General features: G+C 39.4%; 1 protein-coding gene across 3 annotated transcripts in view; it reads right to left on the bottom strand.

Moving 5' to 3' along the window:
- The window catches only part of myo16 (myosin XVI), a 119,248-nt gene extending 99,299 nt beyond the window's left edge, over positions 1-19,949 (bottom strand). Inside the window, exons 1-2 of one of the 3 annotated variants that reach the window (XM_077580304.1) lie at positions 4,189-4,268; positions 3,980-4,095 (exon numbers count right to left, since the gene is read on the bottom strand). In XM_077580304.1, the coding sequence (XP_077436430.1) occupies positions 3,980-4,028 (49 nt within the window). In that variant the 5' untranslated portion in view covers positions 4,029-4,095; positions 4,189-4,268. Of the gene's footprint in view, positions 1-3,979; positions 4,096-4,188; positions 4,269-12,888; positions 13,010-19,809 lie in introns of those variants that run through there. The other 2 variants (XM_077580306.1, XM_077580305.1) reach the window with 2 other exon arrangements.
- Between the last annotated feature and the right edge of the window lie 5,749 nt (positions 19,950-25,698).

Here is a 25,698-nt window from a genome sequence, read left to right as displayed (position 1 = left end):
ATGCCAAATTTCAAGAGAGGAAACCAATATATAGTATTGTTAGTAGGGGTGTGTAAAAAAAAATCGATTCTCATAAGAATCGCGATTCTCATTTAGTACAATTCAGAATCGATTGTAAATGTCCCAAAATCGATTTTATTTAAATTATTTTATACTGTCTTGCCTTTGTCTGTGTGTGCCTTTAATTGGAGCGCTGTTCATGTTGTACCCGGTTTGGCCACTTAGGGGCAGTGTGGTTCCACGCGGTCTAATACACTGTTAAGGTGTAGCCACATTAGAGAGTAGAAGGAAAAAGTCCCGATCAAGTTATTCCAATAAAAGTTGTTTTTTTGCAGTGTGAAGCCGTTTGAGTGATAAAAGTGCCGCAGGTAGCGCGCTAATTAGCATTAGCGAGTCAGACTGAAGCAAATCATTACAATTCCTTGCACATCTATAGATTGAAGCAAAAATCATTGTCAATCAAATCATTTTGAATCAAAAATCGCTCCTAATCGAAAATCAATTCTGAATCGAATCCCAGACCTAAAAATCGGAATCGAATCGTGAGACATTCAAAGATTCCCTACCCTAATTGTTAGTACATGATGTCATAATGTGAAAAAAAAAAAAATCTAATTAGCATTTCACAGTTGGTTATGGATGCTTTAAAAACGTTGCCAAAGGTCAGTCTTGGAATTACGATCAACATCTGGTAAAAGGGTGGAGACTCGAGATACACCACACACACTTAAAGAGCAGTGAGTTTGTCATGAAAAACATATCAGAAGTATCGAGACGGCAACGACTATTCATTTTGCTAAAATAATTTGATTCCAAAAATGTCAAACACAAATCTCTGCCTCAAAGCTTTGCGGTGATCACATTTCCGCATATGACTGTTACAGCAGACTCACATAGTAATAAGTTGGTGCAATTTCACCAAGCCAGAAGGTGAGACTGAGTAAAAGTTAGACATTATTTCACACTTAGAACAAGTTAGAAGGTATTGTAATGTCCCACAGATGGTCAAGGACAGACATAGCACATTTTCAACCGCTTGACTGATTAAAAACAACAAAATAACCACGTAGTAAGCACTTTCATAAACCAGCTGCACGACTACAGCTGACGGCCAAGGACTCAATGTGCAGACTGGTGAACCAGCCAGCCGTGAACCTGAGTTCTCAACAGCCAACGCTTTGCTCTCATTCGTTGACACCCACATCACTCACCCACCTTTTTAAAGCCACACATATTCAAGTCACTGATACTACAGTGTAGAACATAAGGATGGTAACCCTAATTGGAAAAAAAATAGTACCTGAACCTTATGCATATTGTGTCCTGAACCTGTTTAATAATTCAAGATAATTTGTTTTCTGATTACTTGAATAATCGATGGGATAATGGCTAGGATAACTCATAGTTGAGAGAGAGTTACTTGAGCATACTACAATGCATACTAAACAATGGCCATGTGCTGGTCATGACTGTGGTGGGAGTAATCCCGACTTTGGTGAAGCAGCATGTTGCTCACTAGTATCTGCTTATTTTGCTCGCCATGTTCCAAGAGTAACTGTAAACAATTGTGTTTGTGATCCCAAGATTGCTTGCGCTTTAGATTGGAGATAAAGTCAGGAAAGAAACGTCAGCAGCACGCCATCTTTCAAAAAGTTATTAAAATACACAATGCAGATGAACTAATGTAACTGCATGTATTAATGTATGCACCTGCAATTTCTATTTTATTGTTTTTTCTTTTCTTTTGTGACTTTTCAAATTGTGTATTGTTGTTTGTCTGTTTCTACTTACTTTATCTGTTTATTACTGTTTTTGTTTAGTGTTTTTATTTTTACTGCATAGAGTAATTTTAAACTCTGTAAGTTTTTGTTGAATTATTTGAGGACCCCAGGAAGACGAGAGACCACTTTGTGGAAGCTAATGGGGATCCTAATAAAGAATAAAGAATAAAGGATATCTGGGCCGCATCACGTACTCCACAACAAATGTGTTCAAGTAAATAAGTTTTTCATCCTCCCACTCCTTTTCAGGCGAGCTCATTCACTGCCATTGACGGCTATAGATGTCAAAAATTCATTTTATTTCTATAAGTTTAACATTTTTTTCCACTTTTGTTAACAAAAGTATAAAAAACTAGAAAAATGTTTTATGGCAATTTAGAACAAATATATACTTTGTGATTAATTGTGAGTTAACTAGAGAAGTCAATTAATTATGATTTTTAAAAAAAATAATAATTTTTTTAAAGAAAAGATAAAAAAATAAAAACTTTAAATAGAAAAAATATTGAAAATTAAAAAAATAATAATTACAATTACTTTTTTTAAAAGAAAAGCTTATTTAAAAAAATTATTAAAATAATTACAAAATAATTCAAATAATAAAAAAAGATTAAAAAAAGTAATATAAAAATACTATTAGTTTTTTTTAAGAAAAGATTATAAAAAAAATTGAAAAAAATATTAAAATATTTTGTTAAATAGAAACGATTATTATTATTATTTCAATAATCATTATTTTTTTAATAGAAAAGATTATTAAAAATCAGGGGCGTCAGGCGATTAAAATTTGTAATTGCATGATTTCACTTGTTAACTCACGATTAATCACACATTTTATATCTGTTCTAAATGCATATTAAAAGAAATCTAGGTTTTTATACTTTTGTTAACAAAAGTGGAAAAAAAATGTTAAACTACTCAAAATAGTTAAAATGAATTTTGTCGTTTAGAACCGTCAATGGCAGTGAAAGAGTTAAGTTCAGTTGAGTATTGTCTGGAGAAATTGATAAATTGTTGATTTTGATTGCTGCCTGAAATAAATGAACAATGAAGTGATGAAAGTATTCGGAAGAAGTACAACTAAGTCAATCTTCTCTGGCTTGATTAATAATTATCGGTACTTCAGAACATGAACAAACTGGTGACCCGGCCCCATCTCTTAAATACTTTGCATACTCATCAGCATGTCTAATTGAGTAATGATGTGGTGACTCTTCACGGCACATATTGAAAAAGACATGCCTGGGACTGGGTGAGAGGACATCATTTCTTTCAACTTGGTGTCTTTCCTGAACTGTGTTTCACCAAAAGCACATTAAAAAAGAAAAACAATCAGGGCAAAAAATGCTAACATTAAAATTTGATGTCAAGTTGGGGGCCAAAATATATCTTCTTCGCCCGCGGACCACAAGTTTGAGACCGTTTGCCTTAAATACTGCTTGAATCAGAACATGAGTGATTCGAATATATTTCATTTTTCTTTCCACTCAAAACTAGACAAGAACTTGTTGATAAAACCAAATTATTTCAAGGTCACCCCCCCCCCCAAAAAAAAAAATCATAAAATCTATGCATGGTTGAATGGACTGAGACGAGTAGAAGTGCATGTATGAATTGCTCTAGACAGCAGAAATGTGAAAGAGAGGGAAGGACAGGCATTTTAATGGAAGGTGAAAGGGAAAGCGCCGCTTCTACTTTCTCATTCCAGCTATCAGTTATTGATTGGATGTGAAACATCCCATGCAGGCTGCAGCTAATAACGCGAGCCGCCACTGCTCAAGAGCACACGTGATATACGTTGATGCCTGGATATACTTTCAGAATTTGCAGAGTCCCACCCCCTGCAACATTTCTCATTACTCATCGCACGCCACCTCTTGGCCGCACGTCAATCATCCTTTCCATCCCAACACTTCTCGAAATCGCACTCCCTTCATCTGTTCTCCCTCTCAAGCGCTCTGCTCTCGTGTTAAAAAGAAACGGCAGACACTCGCCGCTTTCCCTTCTGCTGCTACTTGCCGCAATTCGCCGGTCAACTTCACACTCGCACGCATCTGCGGCATTCCTCTGCAGCGCACACCCACACAGGGAAGAGACATTTGAAGTTTTGATGGCTTGCAGGTACTTGGATTTCAGGGCATGCAAAAGCACCCGGTTATGTCATGCTACACATGCACCATCACAGACATGCTACTTACAGCATTTGATGAAATGGTAGTGAGACATTTTTGAGTTATAGGTGTCCATCAGTCAGGTAGAAATCTGGCAGGCGCGACGGCGCTGAAGCCGGTCAAGCAGGCGTCCCAATCAGCAGCTACAGGTTCCAGCACAAACCGGATGCATTATTCATCCAGCTTCCTGCACACTCTCCCAAAAAAACTGTCCTCATTGTGTGTGCATTATTGACCATGAGCAGCAGCAGGAGCTCCGATTGCAACTCACACTCACGCGCTCACACACTCACGGCGACATCCAGCGAGTGAGCTGCCTCCTCAAGCTCCTCGCCTGCAGCATCTTCCCTGCCATGACCGTCACACGTGTCCCCCGCGTCACTGACTGACAGCCGGCTCGGCCCACCTCCCGCTCAACACACCCCCGATGACGCAATGCTCTTCACCTCCACATACACAGACGCCGGTTCCCTTATCCTTATCTTCCATGCAAATGTACGGCGTGTGTGTGCGTAAGAAGCCGATGTATTTAATTCATTTCATTCATTTAATCGGGCATCCTGTCTTCACAAAGACCAACACGCAAGGTCATAGGGAAAAAACGATAAGAATGGAGAAAATGCCGCTTCAGCACGAGGAAGAAGAATAAGGAGATCCTGTGATGAGAACGTTGTGTGTGTATGGTTGTATCGTAAAGAATGAAATCTAAAGAGAGAGAGCGAGAGAGAATGAGAAAGAGAAAGAGAGAGAAGCTGCTGCAGTGCGGCGGTTGCCGCACTGACAGGTTAAGAGCGCGTCAGTCGCTCTTAAACTAGCCACAAATGGATTGGAATGGTAAGTGTCCTTTCCTACTATGCGTGTAGTATGAGGCCAGTACGCCCACATGAACACACACATGGACACACACATTGAACTTACTGTAACAGTATGTGCGTGCGTGTGTGCAGTGTCATGTCAGTGTGTCTGTAGGTCAAGCTCTTGGCCGCATTCAAAGGGGAATGAATGGGCAAGCTTTACATTTGAAAGGGGATTTGCATGCAGGAGGGTGAGAACATGAGGAAGAGCCCAGACTTTAAAAAAAAAAAAAACACACAAGCTACTGTAGATACATATGACAGATACAACTAGGTGTGAATTGCCTAGTACCTGGCGATTCGTTACGTATCACGATTCATATACATATATATAATTTCAATTGGTGTCAATTATATGCATATTTTCGCTATTTGCGGACCGATTTGCTATTTTTCACGAATAGCGAGTATGAACTGAACATTTTTTAACAATTTATTTTCAGTTGGCAACTATTCCCAGTTTTTTTTTTTCAGTGCAAAGGGATCTCTTGCATAAAAATTTGGATTCAATGACAGCATTAAGAACATTAAGAACTATTTTTTTTCACAAAAATCCATCCATCCATTATCTGAACCACTTATACTCCACTCACTCAAAATTTTAATATTATTGAGGCACTATGTTTGTCCTGCATATCATTCCAATAAACCCGCACAAAATGTGAATGTAGTGTAGGACATTATAAGACCCACCACTGTAAGTGCAACTAAGACATGTCTGCCATCTAGTGGTAAATGGTGACATTACAAATTAAAACTAGTCGACCCCTGCATATTTGTGGATTTTTACTTTTTTTTTTTTTATTCCTATTTTTGGATTTCTAGCCCCCATTTAACCCCGTTTTTGGTGGAAAACATGTCTACCAGTCTTTTCTGAAGAATATTTGGGTTTGTTAAAATAATAAAATAATAAAATAATAAAATAATAAAATAATAAAATAATAAAATAATAAAATAATAATAATAAAATTGGAAAGAAAAAAATGTTGGCCAATTATTTGGGGCCAATGTGTGAAGGGTTATAATCGGCCGGGTCAGGGTTTCATTGATTGAAAATTCACACAGACCCTTGCTCAACACACTAATAATTCAAGCAGGATCAAGTCTCTCTAAAAAGCAACGTTTTGCTGAGCTTAATTTTCTAGATAATGGCGTTTCATGTGCGGTTGGTTGGTTAGTTCAGTCTGCTGTGTATATTGGATATTGATTAATGGGCTGCTTGTGTCGCTTAAGAGGAGATGCAGGAAAATAATTAAATGGCACCACATCCCCTCCAAAAAGACACTGGCCCATCAGGCATCTGTCTTCTATCCCGGATGGCCAGTCCAGCCCTGCATATTGTGAAAATTAATAGATTTATAAATTAATAAAAATGGATGAATAGATGAACTGTACCCAACCTGGGGGAAATCAGGCGAGTGAAAAACAAACTGAAAAAATATATTATTATATTATATTATTTTAATTTTTTAAATCTTAATCAAAACATTATTGTTGTCATTATCATTACTCCTTAAGGTGTGCGGTGTTGACGAGATGACTTTTGACTATTAAGTAACTTTGGGAAAATTCATGAGCACCTTTTTTTTTTATATATAACATTGTTTGGAATGGGCAGCATGTTGGCCTAGTGCTTAGCAAGTCTGCCTCACAGCCAAGAGGCCCGGTTTGAATCTCAGCCTCGACTGGACTGTTTGAAGTTGTTGCTATTGCTCTCCCCCATGCTTACTTGGCCTTCTCCAGTTCCACGCTTAGACTCCTTAATGAACATCACATACATGTTGCACAGGAGCCAGCTTCCTCCTATACATCCCAAAAAAAACATGCATGTTATGTTCATTACAGGGTCTAAATCAGTGAACCATAAAAAAGTACACTCGCATTTTGTCGAATGAGTAGAGCTGATTGCTTAATTGTGTCTTGAAGCAAGTTTGCCAGCAGAGACACTGTTGAAATCTGAACTAGCGTAACATGACGTCAGGCGTTGGGAGTCGAGCTAAATTCAGCACTGTTCAGCTCAGTACTAAAAATAACAACTGATTGTTAATTTCACCATAGCCAATGGTAGTCAAATGCCCATCCCTAGTGTGCATTGTGACAAAAGCCAATTTGTGACACATATTTAAGAAATATGACATGCAGTGCACTTGTCTGCAGGTTTTTGCTGCAATTTCTGCTGGGAGAATATGAGCCAATCTGTCAAACTGATAAAAAGCACGCGGAAGACAGGTGAGATTTATTTAGTGGAGAGAGGTAGCTGCAGAGCCATCTTGAAAGGGAACCAGGAAAGGAGAGAGTGAGAGAAGGAGGCACAGATTGGAAAAATGGATGTGCTCGAGTAATTCCTGTCACTGGAAATCAGGTCAAAGAAAAGTGTTACGTCTTATAACAAACAGCGCCGGGACAACTGCGAAAACTAAGTGAGGATAAAGTGTGTGCATGTCTGGATGCACAGACAACCCCAACAAGCTTGCACTAAAATTGCACCCGATTAATAATGCAACATTGCTAAGACGCAGAGATTCACACCTCGGCTGCAGTGGTGAAACAATACCCCCCCTCCCCTTCATCGCCCCCAACACTCCAGCGATGACACCACACGCTCACAGCGGAGGATGTGACTGTGAAAATGTCATGCTTTGACATCCAAATGTCACATAGCATTAGAGCAAGTGTGTGGAATAATTGTTTGGGTTTGCCTTTGCTCGCAGGCTCCCCCTACAGTTGTGAGGTGAAATTTACGACCACACACAGTTGTTCACAAAAAATAACAGTTTGACAAATGTTAAGTTAGTTAGTACGACGGGATACTAGGGCCACTTTAATTATATATATATATTTTTTTTAGAGGGGGGCAATATTCTGAGAAAAAACTCACAAATTATTGAGAAATAAACTCACAAATTTGCAACATTATAAAGTAGCAAATTTGTGAGAAATTTTTTTTGAAACTTGCGAGAAATACAGGTAGCATAGCTCTTGTGTGGACGACGAGGTGCTGGCTTTTGTCCACCAGGAGCTAACGTGAGGATTTTTTGGTGGTTAATGGAACTCTATAAAATGAAAAGGCAGGACGGAGATGGATTTCTTCTTAAACTTTACTCGTCATACGCAGCAGCTAGAGCGACAACACTTCCTGACCCCCTTATATGCTGACTAACACTAATCAATCAGAAGCTAGCATACTTTTAGGTAAATGCAAGTGAATCACTGCGAACAGCAGATTCTACACATCAACTTAGCTACTTATATATTTTTTTTAAATACCAAAATATGTGAATAATAATTCAGGAAACATAAATGTACAAGTAAATATATACGTATTTTAACAAATTAACTTCAATGCTTGATTTGGCAAAGCGAGGGGTCTTGGCAGTACCCAATGCTTCAAAGTGCGTGATTTTTTTTACCGCAAATTTGCGAGTTTATTTCTCGGAAATGTGTGCGTTTTTTCTCTGAATATTATCCCCTCTCTAAAATATCTATATATATTATCATTATACATGGCCCTAATACGCTGTCCTAAATTAGGCTGGAAGTGGCACTGTTGTTTTTTTTTTTACTACCTCAATTTAGCTTTGCTTCTAGATAAGAATATAGAGTTTGCTGTATCACAAAATGTGAATTAAATAAAAACTCTTGATTATATAAAAAAAAGAAGAGCAATTGTTTGTTCATTATATTGTCATACAGTATTCTTATTGTAAAAACCCTTGCTTCAAAATGTTCCAAAATAATTAGCTCCACAAAATTAGAATGTTGCTCCATAAATCAAGTCATTGTTTCGCAAAACTGCACCGCAGCTATTAACGCCTGTAGGGACGTGCTCTGTTATAGAGCAGTGAAGAGCCCCAGCTACAAGGTGACACAAGTTCTCGGTGTGAAACACGGTGCTAGAAGGCAAGACGGCACATCTCTAGTGAAGCAGTGAGCAAGTAATGGGTGCGAGTCACGTCCTAATAAGTTTTACCTCGCTGCTGCTACTGCAATTAGGTCATGCACCAGAACACAGCGGGGCTCACAGACAGTGCAGACTGACTGAAGAAATTATATTTCTTCACGTGTCTCACAGTAGCCTACAGTGGAAGAACATGCCATCATTCTCACATATGTCGAGCATGTTCGCTTTGACACGTGTCATCCAGTCAGCATTGCCTTGGGGCCAGTCAGCATTGTGGCTGTGTTACCACCACGTATCAGCACTTTGAAGCCTGCATACTGTGAGAATGATTGAAGTCTTACTTTATTTTATAATCGACACAAATATTGCATGACTTGGGCTGCAGAAGATTCCCCAATTATGGCAAAGCCAAAGGCGGGTGAGAAGGGTTTGCGGTGAATGCATTAAACATGAAAAGAGAGATCTCTTTGGATTAATTATTCATCATATTTGACATATTTACACAAATAAATATTTATTCCTCATACCGGCCAATTTTTACCATTTTGAATAATATTTGCATGAATTCTCGATTAAGGAGTTTATGTACTCAGATGCACACAGGAACAAGGCAAGAAGAACCATCAAATACCAACAACACACAAGACAACATGATTTAGAATTACTGTTAATGAGAGAAAATGGCAAACCCAACCCCCGCTTCAGATGAAACCACTTCTAGCTTAAAGAGTGCATTATTTCTGTATATTATATTTGTATTATATATATTAATATATATATATAGAGAGAGAGAGAGAGAGAGAGAAAAAGAAAAAAAGAAAAAAAGATAGATAGATAGATAGATAGATAGATAGATAGATAGATAGATAGATAGATAGATAGATAGATAGATAGATAGATAGATAGATAGATAGATAGATAGATAGATAGATAGATAGACTTATTTATTTATTTATGTTTGGGTGTGTGAGTACCAGTACTTAACAAGGTCCTCTAACAAAATTTGCCAATGTTGAGATCTTATTTATGCTAGTAGTATTTTGCAGTAGTTAGTGGAACTACAGAGGCTTATCTTCCCCCAATGTTTTTTTTTAGTTAGTTTAGTTAATTGTATGACCCCAGGGGTGTTCAACTGTAATTATCAATTCTAAAAGTTGCATATTCATGGCCTTCTAACGATCTTAGCCTACAGGGAAAAGGATGATGACACGATTTGGCTAGCGCAAAACATAAAGATGCGTTGCATCACTAATGCAGGGACACGTTTTTGCAACAATGTGCCTTTTGACAGACCGCCTTCTAAACTTTCCTCTTAAATTAGAAATGCAAGGATGACAGTATTTCAAATAAATGCATTCACATTTAGCTGAAGAGAATCGTTTAAGACAGCAAAAATTAGGGCATGATGGGATCATGGTACAAGTGGAAAATCTATCACAAAAAGATGAGTTTAACGGAACTTATTTAAAACGAATTAGCGTATTACAAAGGCGAGAAGAGAGATGGTAAATCAAATCAAATATTTAAGGCTCACATTCTGCCTTCCAAAATTGTCTATATGAGCAGTGCTTTCTGGCAAGATTTTAAATGTAGCAGTACAAACATTTCACCACTTTGTCATTTAAAGCAGTGTTGGTGACCTCATGGTTAACGCATCTAACTCCAAGTCTAGGCAAGGCATCTTGAAAAGGGGTCCAAGGATTGACCCTTGAGGGACCCCACATATCATGGCCATTTGATACGATTCAAAACTTCCAATGGTCACAAAGTAACTCATTTTAGGACTGTTCCAGTTAGTCCTACCCAAGGATCCAACCTGTCTAACAGAATATTAAGATCTACTGTATCAAACGCTGCACTGAGATTCAATAAGACCGGCACTTTCCCTGCATCATTGTTCATTCTTACGTCATTTGGTACTTTAATAAGAGTTGATCTTTAATGTTTTTAGTGCAGTGTCCAGTTTGCATGTTCTCCTTATGCTCGCGTAACAGTACATTCCAAAAACATGCATGTTAGTTTCATTGAAGATTCTTAATTGTCCATTGATGTGAACGTGAGTGTGGATTTTTGGTAGCGAATTTTTGATTGTTAACTAATCTAGGGCGTACTATGCCTCTCACGCCGGACTTATCCGACTTCAAACCAGGAAGTGTGCAAGGGAAACGCCCCCCCTTCTTCCTTCTTGCAAAGTCGGAAGGGGAAAAAGTATCCTGACTTTACCTACTGACTACAAAGTGATGTCACTCTCAGACCCCTCGCCAGAGCCTAGGCTTAAGGGGGGGGGGGGGGGGGGCACATGAAATGCATGGGGGGGCCCAATTATTTAGAATACCCTACAGACAGAATTAACTTGCCCCATACATTAGGATAAATTCACGCAGCACTGCCATGCTTCCATCCATTGAATGGCGCCCGCTGACCAGTATTATCACAGACAGCATTTACAGTACATACACATACAGTAGACAATTCACGAGCGGCGAGCAGTAGCAACACAAGCAGCCACCGCGAGACCTGTGTTGCCTTTACTGACACTGGGACATTAGAGTGCGAAACAGAATGAGCAACACCGGAACACACCACACGCTTAGTTCATTGCAATATTTTTAATGTCTTAGTGATAAACAACTCAACATTAGTATTTTAAAACACAAAATTATGTTTGAGGTCGCTCTACAAGGGCAAACCTTTTGGAAACACCGTGAATGGTAAAACACAAGTTACTTGAGTATAAAACTAAATAGCTTTCTTCATTCATAAATATTCAACGTAACTCCACAAAACACAACATACGTTATGCCGCTTTCTCTGCATGAAATTATACAGTGAACTACTGAAGATTTTACAGCTTTGCTTTTCCTTTGGCTTTTAGTGCTAGAGAAGGAATAGCTTCAACAGAGCCTGGGATGAGCAAACTAGTATTCTTGTTATAAGCATTAAAATGGAGTGTTTCATGGTTTTGATATTTTACTGTTGACGATAGTGAACTTGTGTTTACACGTGTGACGAGAATGTCAACAAATGGGAAGACACTTTGGCAACACGCCTTCATCCAACATTGAACTTGGGATAGATTATTTTGTTGTTTATAGCATGTGGGCGGGCATTGTAGCCGACTACTGCTGACTGACCTTGCGTGTACAAAGCATATTCACTTCTGCTCCTCAACTCCAAGAAGTCTTCGCCATGAAGTGTGAATTTAAATGCAGAACATGTGCCTTAAAGGCAAAGTTGTGCATAATCAAGTGCAATTGCTTGTTGCCAGATCAGAGAAAACAGTGTTGAGCAACGGCAGATAAATGACTTAATGCAAATTTGTATGCAAATTGATCACTGTTGCATTTTCTCCCCAGACACGATCTGTCAGCGCTGTTCTCACGCACTTGCCCGAGGTGGCCCTAAACATCCAATGTCTTACAGTAGAGTGTTATGAAGGTTTGAATCTTGCGCTCAACCAGCACAGAGTCAGACCAACAGATCTGCTGATCAGCTGGTAGTCCCGGGGACAGATTATGCATCCCATATCTAAATGCTGATCCTTTCATCCCCAATGTAATCCCTTTCCTCATTCAGAATGACGGCCAAGATGGGAAAAAAAAAAGACTGTTAAAGACTGCCGGCTGGTTTTGCAGTGACCCCTAGCCCCTCCCTTCCAACTTGAGCTGTTTGTCCCTCAGGGGTCAGCGTGGGTCAACTGGGTCATTAATCACACCGCTAGATGAATAGCACTGACTTTGCCTGTGAAGCCGCCGCAGGGTGGTACATGCTGAGATGAGGAACAACTGTTAACTCAAGGGAGCTAGTCGAGTACGGCCAAGGGCGAGTGATTGACCTTGGCGGGGAGAAGTTATCACCAAACTTCCCTAAAATGACTTCACCGTAAACAAAAGCCAAGCACGGCGTAACAAGTTGTGAAACTCGGGAAAAACCTTGTTAGCGCTCGCTGAAATCAATCTTGCACAATCAGCTGTTCATTCCCAGCCCCATACGCACACAGAGACATTCTTCCACACCAAAATATATATTTAGATCTGCGGCAACTGCAAGGCGGCACATCTGCTTTTCCTTTCATTCCCCAAGTGGCAACCCCGAAGAATCATGGGCATAAACAGACAGTTCCATCACTTGTGTCATCGGAGAGAGTAATCGCACCTGCGAAATTTGGAGAAAGGACTTACCAGTGAGAGTCCATCCACCGGAGAAGCACGAAGGGAGAAATGCGCGCCTGTCCGCCCGACTGCCGGAGACCCAACAACGGCCGCCTCCCCTGCGCTCCTCCACCAAATCAATTTCACACTCTCCCACCTCCCCGCCGCTGTGATGTCATTCATTCATGCGTTTCTGCCGTAACCATGGCAACTCTACTGCTGGGATCCGCTCACTCCTTTACATCTCTCTCGCAGTCTTTCTTTGTCCCTCCTCCCCCCAACTCTCCAGACCCCAGTGAACCAAGCCCACTTACTCCAGTCGAGAGGTACAGTTACAGCCCCCCCCCTCCCCCACTCCCTCCATCCAGTCCCAGACAAGTGGGAGCGGTACTCAACACAAAAAAAGAGGAAGCACGTGGAGTCCCTCAAGCTGAAGAGTTTTGCAGGGGCGCGTACTTTTGTCAAGACAAGTGTCCGATAAACAACTGACGGATGATCCAGACAAAAAGCAGCGCCTGGAAAATCTCCTGTTTCTACACAAGGCAGCTGTCGCCTTTGCACACAGACACACAACAAAAACATAAGACGTGTTTGAGCCCAGTGAACAGATGGGTTTGTCTGCGTCGCGCTGATATGGCGACAAGAGTCCAAAAACCGAAGCATGAATAGTTAATGAATTCCGCTGTCATTAATTGGGTGGCATGTTGACCTTGGAATAGGGGAAGATAAACCTTGCGTAGGCTTTACACTCTCATAGGCTGCTTTTTCCAGAATCTCCAGTCGTTCCCGAATTCTTGCATTTCAAGACTATGAAATAATTTCATTTTCCACATGCGTTATCAGTCAGTCAGTCAAACAGTGGTCGGACTAGACAGATCTTCAGCTTGCCCATACCTGACGGAAAACATGACAACTTCGAAAGGTTACCGCAGTCAAACCAGGAAATATCGTAAAAAGGTTTTCACAAAAGAGTGGTAGCCGTTATAACGGCAGAGTTTGGGGTGATGAACTTGATACTTAAATGTTCTCTCTATTCACGAATAAATTTGAAATACTAAAAGATGCTGCATGCTGCAAATGATGTCACTGCGGCAAAAAAAGTTGGTTAACTGATAAAAAGCACTCAACAAGGATGGAGAGTGCTGAGTGTTGTGTGTGTGAAAATGGAGCTTGCCTCAGTCTATTGGATTGATTAGCACATCATCTGCCTCTTAATTATCTTCTCAAGCTCTTGGAAATCTATCTAAAACAACCGCTCGCTCTACCTCTGAACTGGTTTTCACACATTTAGTGCCTCACCCACCACAAATTAGACTAGCACCTTTTCACACAGTGTTAACTGTAGATGAAAGCTGTTTTAACCTAAAAGTGCCTCTATAAAAGTCAAATTACATTTGATTCTGGTTACATGATGAATCATAGGCTTGGCATTGCTCAAAGTCATTATTGAACACCAAATGGGGAGCTATGCACAAAACTGACCTTAAAAAGTTGAAGATTGCTAAACTGGCCATTGTGGTGACAAGGGCAAAAGCACTGATTTGATTTTTGACTTTACGAATGACAGGTATTTGTTGGGCATCCTTTCCAATTTTAGAGTTTTTACTTTAGCTAGGGGCACTCATTCTTGAGACAGCAAACATTTAGGGCTAGAATTCTAGTTAGAATTGTAATCAGTACAGTAAAATAAACCGATGAATAGACACAGGTGAAGGGGGATGAGCAGTGACTAATTTTCCTTGATTAAATATGCAAATAATAATTCATATTCAATTAATCAAGTCGTTGTTAGATATTACTTGAGAGGGAGACTCGACAATTAATTATTTGCAATGAACCACAAACACAATAAATCTATTATTAACATGATTATCCTGAACTCAAAAATCCTTCAAGTGGGATCCCATTGCATTTTCTTTAGTCCCAAATTTCAGACCAATCAGGGCATTGAAAACATAACAATGGAAGTGAAAGTTCAAACTGTCTCAAATGGATGGAAATGAATATAGAAAGAGGATATACAGTATGTACACTCCTAAGAGGGATCTCATAAGCCATAGAGGCCTGAATTTTTAAACTCTTTTATCAGCAGTTTTTTATCACTTCAAACCCACCCCCTCCACTTCGCTGCCTTGTTGCTCTCTTTTTTTTTTATCCTCAACTGCTTCTTCTACACATCCACAAATTTCCTTCATCCTTTTATTCTATTGTTGAAGACACCAATTTGACACTGAGTTGGAATATCATAGCATTGTCAGTCAAGGGGGGCATCATGCTCCATTAGGTCCTGACCTAATATGATTAGAGTGAAAAATTGTTGATGACATGCCTGAAATCACAACCAGACATCATCTTTCATCTCGGTTAAAAAAAAAAACCCGCAGCATCTCTGACGGATCAAAGCAGCGGTTTAAAGAGAATGTGTAACCAATGGTAGTAACCTATTCGATGCTCGAGCAGGCACTGACAAGCGGGCAGGAGAGCAACCCCCGTAGGTGGACAAGTGTTTGTGTGCAAGGGGGCGGGTCCTTGTGTCTGTGTGTGTGTTTGTGTGCGTTACAGGTTTGATAGCAATAACGGGAGCACAGCAGTGGCATGATTACATTTCGCACACCTGCCCTCCTACACGAAGGGAGGGCCAGCTGCCTCTTGAATCCCTCGTTCTCGCTTTTTTCCGTTCCACTTCTCTGATCGTGTCATCTCCTTTACAATCATCTCATGGAGAAAACGACACAATTGTACAGTCCCAATACCTTTTCTGGCTCAGTGAGCAAGTAAAGGTTGGGCTCACAGGAGGACACTGTATGGGAACATTTTGAATGTGATGGGTGCATCCAAATCAGTATTTGCGTTGGTTTATGACTAATAAATTTCCAAAATTTTGGGTCATATTTCCTTTAAAATAAGGCTTGACCAGTCCATTACGTGAGGTGCGGAATTAGGACCCAAAACAGACAGGAAACGGGAGTTGGATAACAGGCTAAAATATAAAACAACAACAGAGAGCAGGGTTTGATGCAGATGGCCTCAACAGTGACTATGGAATCTTGAGCTGGCTGGATGCAGAGAAAAACCTCCGCTTCAAAACCTTGACGTACTGACGAAAGTGTCACTCAGTACATCTCGCTAGCGCAAATGCACAATTCTATATGACAGAAAGGCCAATACGATAAAATAAGAGTGACTGGACAAACTAAGATAGGCACATAGCTACTGCATAGCAATTGGCCCCATTATCACATAATAAGGAACATAGTAACTGCATAAACCTTGACAAACTAAAAGTGGCTAATGTAGCTAAAACATCACATTATTATCATAAGGAACACAATAACTGCATAAAACTTGGCAAACTAAGATTGACTAATACTGCTAACATAACTGCAAACCTAGAATACATCACAACATCATCATCACATTATCATCACGGGGGACATAGTAACTGCATAAAACGTGGCATTGAAACTTGGCAAACTTAGAATATGTCTAAAACATCATCATCATCATCATTATCAGCATCATCATAAGGGTCATATTAACTACATAAGCATAATATGACACAATGACCCCCTGACCTGCATACACATAATAACTTATCATAAGCATAATACACTAACATCAAAACACAGTCATCTACTGTATGACCCAGTGACCCGACCCAAAACACAATCATAAAAAATACAAAAAAATCTTTAAGTCGAATGCCCCTTACTTGAATAACAACATAAAAACATCCAGTAGTGGTTCCCACTACAAACAGATGAGCAGTAATCCCTGGTCACATGCACATACAGTAGAGTAAATATAGCTTTGCAAGTCCTGGCAAGCCCTGAGAATGACCATAATGCCCTTCTTGACATAGTGTCCAATAATAGTCCTGGAAAGAAAACAGTGTGCGGGACTTCCACCAGCAAGAGTATGCCAACATTAATATGAGGAAAGTCCATAGTGTGTCATGAGCTCACAAAGGAAGACCATATAGTAAAAAGCCATGGTTTTATTCAGATTTTCTTTTTCCACAGAAGGAGATCAACTCAGGGCAACTGTGTTGGAATTTAATCTTGGCCTCCTGGAAGTGTCCCATTTCCCAAATAAATCGCCACTACCAGCTGTGACCCCCCGACTACCACCTGTCATTAGCTTTAGCTGGACAACTGCCTGGTCTCCTGAGCCTCACTTGGGACACAGCCCAAGATGTCCTCCTCAACCAGGGTCATTTTCCACCAGATGGAGACCCCCAAGATGTGTAGGATCAACGCAAATACCATCATGAATGCTTGATGACCATTTGCTGAAATGCAGCGGTACCTCCACCAAGGTAGAATAATCCTAAACAAGAAAATCATGCAGTTCCATTCCAGGCATGTAGATGGCACTTGGCAGTAATGCACATTACAAAGTGGGCGGCAAACAGCAAGTTTATTACTCACAGCAGCTCCATCTGCTAAATCTGGGCGTTTGTGACAGAATCAATTGGACCCCAGTGAAAGCAGACTGTAACGGGGAAAATCTAAACGTATACGTATGGTATTACTCACAGATGTTTAATACTATACATTGCACATATCCGGTGTATCATACTGATATGTCATTACTGTCAATAATATTATACCTCTCACTTTGCACAAAATGTACTGTAGCACAAATATAATTTATTTATTACTTACCCAACATGCAACTAAATATTTACGTTGTTCTTTTTAGATTAAATTAAAAAGGTTCTGTAATCTCCCCTCAATGCTGATCTTTGTTTTTGGTTATACTACTTCTTTGCAGTAGTAGTGGTTATTTGTGAATATTGCTACTGAGTGAGAATAATGTATCCATTTATCTACCTATCTAATCTGTCTAACAGTGATCAAAACAATCCTGGCGTGACTGACGGAGTAAAAATTGCAACCAAACCCTTGCAACTATTCCACCTTTTCCCACCACAACTTCACATCCTAATTCAATTTGAGGGTAAATTAAACCTAGATTTTCCCTCATAATCCCACCTCCACCCCCCCAGCATCAATCCTGTCTACTCAGTCAGCTGTCTAGCCACTGATGTCTCAGCCATGTCAGAAATGCTATCTAAATGAAATCTATCTACTTGGTGTGTCACAGTGGGAAGTGGGTGGGGTAGAAAGGGTGGACGGGATAGGGAAATACAAAATCTTAAAATTAAGTGTATTTTAGCTTCATTTCTGCAAGGTCAGTATGGGTTCTGAACAAGTCATAGATCTATTACAACAATACATTCATAAAAAATAGTAAACTACTCTTTTTTTTGTCATCTTGAGTGTTGACCCACATGGGGGCTGATCTATAGCATTGAATTGTGGGAAAAAAATGTCAATTTGACCAAATTTGGATATAAGAGGTTTTCACAAGACAGTGACTTTGATCAGGCAATTATACTTTGATATGGTATCAGAGTCATATTGTGGGTTCGATCCCTGGCCCTTGTGACCATGTTGAAGTGTTCTTGAGCAAAATATTGAACCCCCAATTGCTACTGATGCTGCATCAGTAGATGAATGTGAAGTCAGTGTGAAGCGATTTGAGTGCCTTAGGTGGAAATGCAAGTAAGTAAGTAACATAACGTGACTTGACTGCGTTAACCAGAACAACAAAAATTTATCTGAATCAGCCATATTTGTTGTTTACATTTGCCTCGAATGCTTTGAGGTCGAAAGTGAGACAATCCGAGTGGGATAAATATGACTTCCCACCTTCCCCAATACAGCATTATTATATTGTAGCAATGTTCATTAATTGTTGTAGTTTTTTGTTTTTTTTTTAGATTTTATTTGTATTTTATTTCTTCATTAGTTATTATTATTGTTATTATTATTTATTTGTTATTTTTAGGCCAATTTATTTTTAGGCCAATTACTACTTAATTTCTATATTAAAATTATTTTTGAATGTTTCTTGAGAAGATGCATTTAATTAGCTATAAGCTATTATTATCAAAACTATAAAATAAAATACAATTTAAAACAATGTCATTTTGTGTGTAGTACTAGTAATCTCCATACAGATTTGCTGTTCGAATTTATTGAATTGTTTGAAGTTTTTCCCCATGATATGCTAAATTATTGAGATGCCACCCCTGGTTTAGAGTCTCCAATGAACCTAAAACGCATATTCTTGGAATAAGGGAGGAAGAAAAAGAAAGAAGAGAAATACTGGCAATCCAAATCTATGAACGATGAACTTCGATAATAAGCATGCCTGTTAGCTAGAATTACATAAAGTAATGTGAATTTACAGTATTTACCTCAGCCAAGTTGTATTTCATTAGATTGAGCAGGTGAACCTAATGTTGTGGCCACTGTGTGTTTAGCTACAGAAGTGTTAAGCCACCCCACACACACACTTGTGTGCAAACACTTGTGTGTGTCGGCCTGCTGTCTGAATGAGCCCATCTGTGAGCTCCTGTGAAACAAAAGCAGAGTTTGGTGTGGTGACACACAGCCAGAGTTATGTTCTTCTCCAACACCGTAAAGAACACAGACCCTTTTTCCTATCGGCCCCATGTTTTGTTTCTACTTCCTCACATTACATCACTTCTCTTGTTTCTTGTGCGTCTCCTTACACAGCATCATACAAGCGCAGACTGACGAGGTCCTCTGAGAGTGGGATGATTTCCCCAGGTGGCATTCATAGATAGCCTCGCAGGCTTTTTGTAGTGTTTGTGTGCACAATGAAAACCTGGTTTCCTTTTTTTTTTGCTTTTCTTTTTTTAAGGCTGCCAGCGGCATCTCAAGGCAAACAACAGCTCGTAAGACTGAGTGAGACAAAGAGGGAGAAAAGGACCAGTTGGTAGACGATGGACACTTAAAGTCATTCCTTCATTGGCAAGTGAGAGGAAGTAATGTAATAGCTTTACTATTTTAATTATAGCAATAAGGCCAAATGAATATTAACAAACATGCACTAGTTAAACAAACACAAACCAACCTCAATGTGACAGCATCCTTCAGTTCTTGATGAGCTCCTTTCCAATAAGCGGTAGCATCCGAGAGGCCTCAGCACAAAAAACACTTTGACATGCGGTGAGTGTGAATAAAAACTCTGCAGCTCCCTCCAACATCCACTCTCATGAGCTCCAATCCTCTACTGACATCCCATCAGAGAGACTCAGAGAGAAGGGAGAGAGGGGTGGGGAGGTGGTTGGTAGTGGGTAGGGGTGGGGAGTGTGCCACTCTGGGTGAACCAAAGAGGGGAGGGGGTTATTTTGAAGTCCAGAGAGAAGACAAACTTTACAAATTTGTGTCTCTTTACCACGTTCTTTGGGGATGTTTTTCTTCAGCTGGACCTAGAGGCCTGAGACAAGGTGGAGGAAATTACAAAAAGCTAAAAATAGCAGTCAGTGGAAGCATAAAACCACCAGGCTTCAGCAAGAGAAAAAAATATATATCAGGAAAAGCTAGCTAGAATTTTTGGGGCGTTCGTCAGAGGCACCTTAAACGGTGGCTGGTTGTTATGACTGCGTTTTGGTTTGGGTCATGGGGTCATTCTGTTATAGATGTGATATGCTTATGCGGTTATTATGTCCTTTATGATGGGTTATTGTGCTTATTCTGGCCATTTAGTCATTGTGTTATTGATGCATTATGCGTATGCGGTTATTATGTCCTTTATGATGGGTTATTGTGCTTATTCTGGCCATTTAGTCATTGTGTTATTGATGCATTATGCGTATGCAGTTACTATGTCCTTTATAATAATGTGATGGTGTTTTAGTCATATTAGCCAATCTTAGTTTGCCGAGTGTTATGCGGTTACTATGTCCTATATAATGATAATGCGGCGATGATGTTTTAGCCATATTAGCCACTCTTAGTTTGGCGAGTGTTATGCAGTTACTATGTTCCATAAGATGATAATGTGATCAGTTGCTATGTGCCTGTCTTCGTTTGTCTAGTCACTCTTATTTTATCATATAGGCTTTATTCTGTCATATAGAATTGTGCAATGACTTTTAGTATGACAACTTTGCTTAGCCGAAGTGTCTCTCGGCATGTTAGGTTACTTCCATGCATGCTGCCTTCACTGTGTTCTGCATCCAGCCATGCTCGCCGTCGTGTTTTCTTCCTGAATCTAGACCTGCTCTCTCATTATATACTAATTTTACGGCTTTTATTCTTTACAGCGGTGGCTTGAAACTCCTTTGTAGATATGAAAGAGGAGGAGGATCAAATCTCGCCAGTGCTTGGTGGCAATGCGTGACACAGGCCAATTCAATGTGTGTGCGTGTGTGAGACAGAGGGTGGGAGGGGAGTCAAACAAACGGTCAAACAATAGAGTGAAAGGGAAAGCGTGTAGTTAAAACAGAAAGGGCAAACAAAAGAGCAGTGAGGAGCAGATGTGCAGAGGACAAAATACAAGACCAGACCAAACCACCACCACATTAGCCTCCCTTGCCCACTATTCTAATCCCCTTAAGACCCTTCTCCATTCCTACTCCCTAACTGCGTCTGTTGGTCATCAGTAGAACAAACATAGCCAAGAGGAAGGACATAGTAAAAATGGAGGAGGAGAATCAACCCTATGAAATGTGATTAAAGAAGAAACACAAAATGCACCAAAAAAATCTGCCTCACTCATTGGTACTAGATTAAAAAAAATATATATTTTTTAAGTACAATCATAAGCTATAAACCTCCAAACCTCCAGGGGGCATTGCAGAGTGTATTGATCAAGTGACAAATACAGGATAAATTCACTACTTCCTGAACTCAATACCACTCCTTCATTTCCTGTCTCTCATGAGTGGACAAACTGATAAATCCAGGTGTGCCTGACCTCAGTAACCACGGCGACAATGGCAAGACACACCTAGATTAATGACATGCTGTAACAAAAAAATAAAAAATAAAAAAACTACAGCAAACGTTGAACACCCAATGTGTTATCTTGCTAAAATTATATAATTTTTGTCTCATGCAAGTGACTGTATACCCGCTTGTGGAGACAGCAGTGCATGTAAGTGGCACAAAAACACACTCCAACTTCACTGAGGAATAAATGAGGCCCCGTTTACCAGAAACACACACTGTTAGCTGAAGCTAATCTATGCTGTCAAACAAACATCAATGCAGCTCTGCTTATCGTGTGGCTTTGACATGATAGCAGGGGCTCTGCACTAGTGGGGGATGGGATGCGGAGGTGCATAATAAGACCTCTTCGTGATAGTGTTTCAGTCAGTTTAGTCTGACTGTGTCACAATTCGATGCCATTAGTCGTCGTTGTGCTCTCCCAGTGTTTTTAGCCCTCCACTCTGCCCGTCAGCCACACCTATATAAGGCTCTCCTGATCACTGGCTCATTGACAGATTGATGGCTACGCCTCCATGTAAGATTATCCAGCACAATTTTGTGGATTAATATACTGTTGCCGACCCTCGTTGCCTCGACCTTCCCTCTCTTCTCATTCAGCCACAAGTTCTGCTTAAGCACATTTGCCTGTCCTCATGCCTATTGGTGTTTTGCTACAATGACAATCAAGTGTGAGTTTCCCTCCTCTGCTATCTGTAGATTACAGTGTTACATGACCGGGGCCCTAACCCCTTCCCAATGTCCCAATCTGCGCTTTGAAGTTAACTGGGTTGCTACTCACCCGTTTGTCACTGGACAGTTGTACAAACACGTGTGTCAGACAGCCGCCTCAAAAGTGGCTCTGGATCTTCCCCCAGCTAAGTTGGTCATGACATGGGTGGAGAAACTCTGTGTCTGAGTGAGGAGAGTTTTCAAGTTAAGAAGCACTTCTGTTGCTTAACAGGTAGGGTGGAATGTATGAATGAATGGAGACAAGTTTTACCAAAAAAGCACATGACAAAAGATTTACCTAGGTGCGTAATTTCACACTTGACAAGAGTGCAGGAACTCCAGAGACCTGTTTGCATACAAGCAATTAAAAAGTCAATTTTCCAATATATATGTCCCTTTAACATCCTTTTCCCCTGTGAATGTTCCTTCTGGATAAAGTTGCTCTTTCTGTTCAAATTTCAAATTGTGAAGTTTTTTAATGACTGACATGAACTTTTTGTTGTCTGCGTGTTTCCGTATATTGCCAATGGGAAAATAAACCAACTTTTAAAAAGTGCACCAGAAAGATAGAGTGCTGTTATTTTCACGAGTAAGGATAAAGTTGGAGGGCATCGGATGAGATGCAGTCAATATTTACAGGGACTCCGGACAGACTCCCTCAGCCTTTAAGTGTGTGGTCTGTCAGCGCTCCATCCTGGAGCCATAAAACAGAGTAAAGTGCAAGATGGAGAGCTTGACAAGTGGCTCTCATTCATCTCCTGCAGGGGGCAATGAGAAACCATTTCATTTTTTATAAAGTCCAATGATGGCCACACTACAGTAAACTAAGAAAGCCAGGCTGCAAATAGCACCCCCCACTACACTTTTTATCATTTAAACTGTAAATATACTGCACCACAAACTATAATCCCAAAGCACTTTAAAATAATTTCAGACTACATCTCACTCAAGTGGCTCACTTCAACAATACTTACTTGACATCAATACTTTCCTATTAGATGTCGCTTTGGCTCCACCTTGTGGCATTTTAGGGCCTAACAGAAAGAGTGCAAAAATATGTGAATATGTGATTTACGCCCCACCCCCACCCCCCACAAAAAAACGACTACAATTACTGCATTCAGTGCCTTGTATAGAGACCTTCTTCTTAAAATTTTGTGTATTATTTACAGTACATGTCTGTATTATACTGCCCCCTTGTGGCCAAGGTTCACACACCTCAAGGAGGCCAGTTGAATTCAAGCATGAAATTATAATGTCAATTAAACTGTTTAATACTATAGACTCTATTGGATTATGAAGTACAGTACAATAATGTAGAGGGCTATTTTTCTGTTTAAAAAAAAAAGTTACTTGTTAGTTAATATTTTTGTCGGGGAGCTGGAACGGTTTAATTGCATTTTCATTAATTTCAATGGGGAATGATGATTTGAGATTATATTGTTTTGAGATACAATAGTAGAACGAATTAAACTTTTAAATCAAGGCACCACTGTATATATTGACTTGTTTCTCAGTGTGTCAACATTTCCTCTGAGAATGAAAAGGATGCAAAGTTGAAACATGCAACACACATGAAGAGCTGAACTTTTAATTTCCTCCCGTGCAAATAGGGCCGCAGTTTCAACATGAGTTCATTCCAATACGAGGCTCAACCGTCTGAATTATAGATCAGCTTATATTCAGGCGGAGAAGAGATTAATAACGCTGTTAAAAACAAATAAAACCCCTCACACGGCTCCCGCTCCATATCAAAAATAATTAGCGTCGATCTCAGGCTGGATCGGTTGAAAATTTTACCGAACGACAAGCTCACAACATCCAGTTTTGTCGCTCGATTAAATCCTCAGCCCATCTTTAAATGTTAAACCCAAATGCCGATGCTGCCGACTGGAGAGCTCTGGATCAGCATGATTACTTTGGGCTGCCTGCAGCAGATCCAAGTAATCCCCAAATACGAGTATGTACATGGAACAAACATGTCATACATGTATGCACAGTGAAGCAGTGTCGTTTTAGTAAATTTGAGGTTAACATTCATTTTATCTGTCTGTTATACAACTGACAGGGCTACTGAACTATAGTTGCTAACTTTTACAGTGTTTTCCTCAAACTTTAAAGCAATAGCAAGTGTAGAAATTGCATATCGTCTAAAATATTGCCAAACCAGACAGCACACCTCTTATGTTGTGGCTCACTAATAAGGACAATTTCTCCGACAACAACAAAAAAACTTTCAAAAATATATAAGTTACTTTCATATACTGATAAAATGTCTTTACCCATCTCGAAATGGGAGACAGACTTGTCTATAGCACCGGAATCTGACTTTTGGATTCAAGTTTGTGAAAACGCATTTAAAATGACAAAACACACAAATTTACAACTTATCCAATATAAAATTATTCACAGAACATACATTACTCAATATATGATGAAGAAAATGGGACTCTCAGACTCCGACATTTGTCTCCAATGCTTACAAAACACTACAGAAACTTATGTTCATGCTTTATGGTTATGTACTCCGGTTATGTATTTCTGGACTAAAGTCTTAGAAAAACTTTCCGCTATTTTGGACTGTAGGATACCTTTATCTCCAAACTTGTGTTTGCTAGGTGACCTAACAACAATTGACTTACCACATAAACAATTTCAATCTACACTTGTAGCCCTTACTATCGCAAAAAAAAACAATTCTTGTTAATTGGAAAAATAAACAAACTCTGAATATCGATCAATGGTCTAACCTCCTCATGAATCACATTTTAATGGAAAAAATATCTGCCTCAAATAAAAACCAAATATCAAAATTTATAGAAACATGGTCTACGTATATAGAATTTTTTTAACCTAATTCTGGTTACTTAATTCTGCCTGTTAGCGAGAGCCACCACATCGTGATAACTTACATTGATGTTTCTGCATTTGGCAATTTATTATTATATTATATTATTAGCATGGGATTTTTTTTAATAGGTTTTAGGTGAACTAATGAATACACACACACTCGCACGCACGCACGCACACACACACGCACGTACACATATTCACCCACATACAAAAAAAAAAAAATATATATATATATATATATATATATATATATATATATATATATATATATATATATATATATATATATATATATATATAAAATATATTTTAAAAAAAGGAGAGCAATGATGACATGTCAAATCGAATGAACAATACTGAGCTCTCCAGAGAAAAAAAGAAAAAGAAAATAAGGACAATAATATCCCTGCCATTGCCATGACAATTATCAGTCATCTACTTTAGT

This window comes from Vanacampus margaritifer, chromosome 11, assembly GCF_051991255.1.
Source record: "Vanacampus margaritifer isolate UIUO_Vmar chromosome 11, RoL_Vmar_1.0, whole genome shotgun sequence".
NCBI lineage: Eukaryota > Metazoa > Chordata > Actinopteri > Syngnathiformes > Syngnathidae > Vanacampus > Vanacampus margaritifer.
This window is presented reverse-complemented; position numbering and strand designations above follow the sequence as displayed.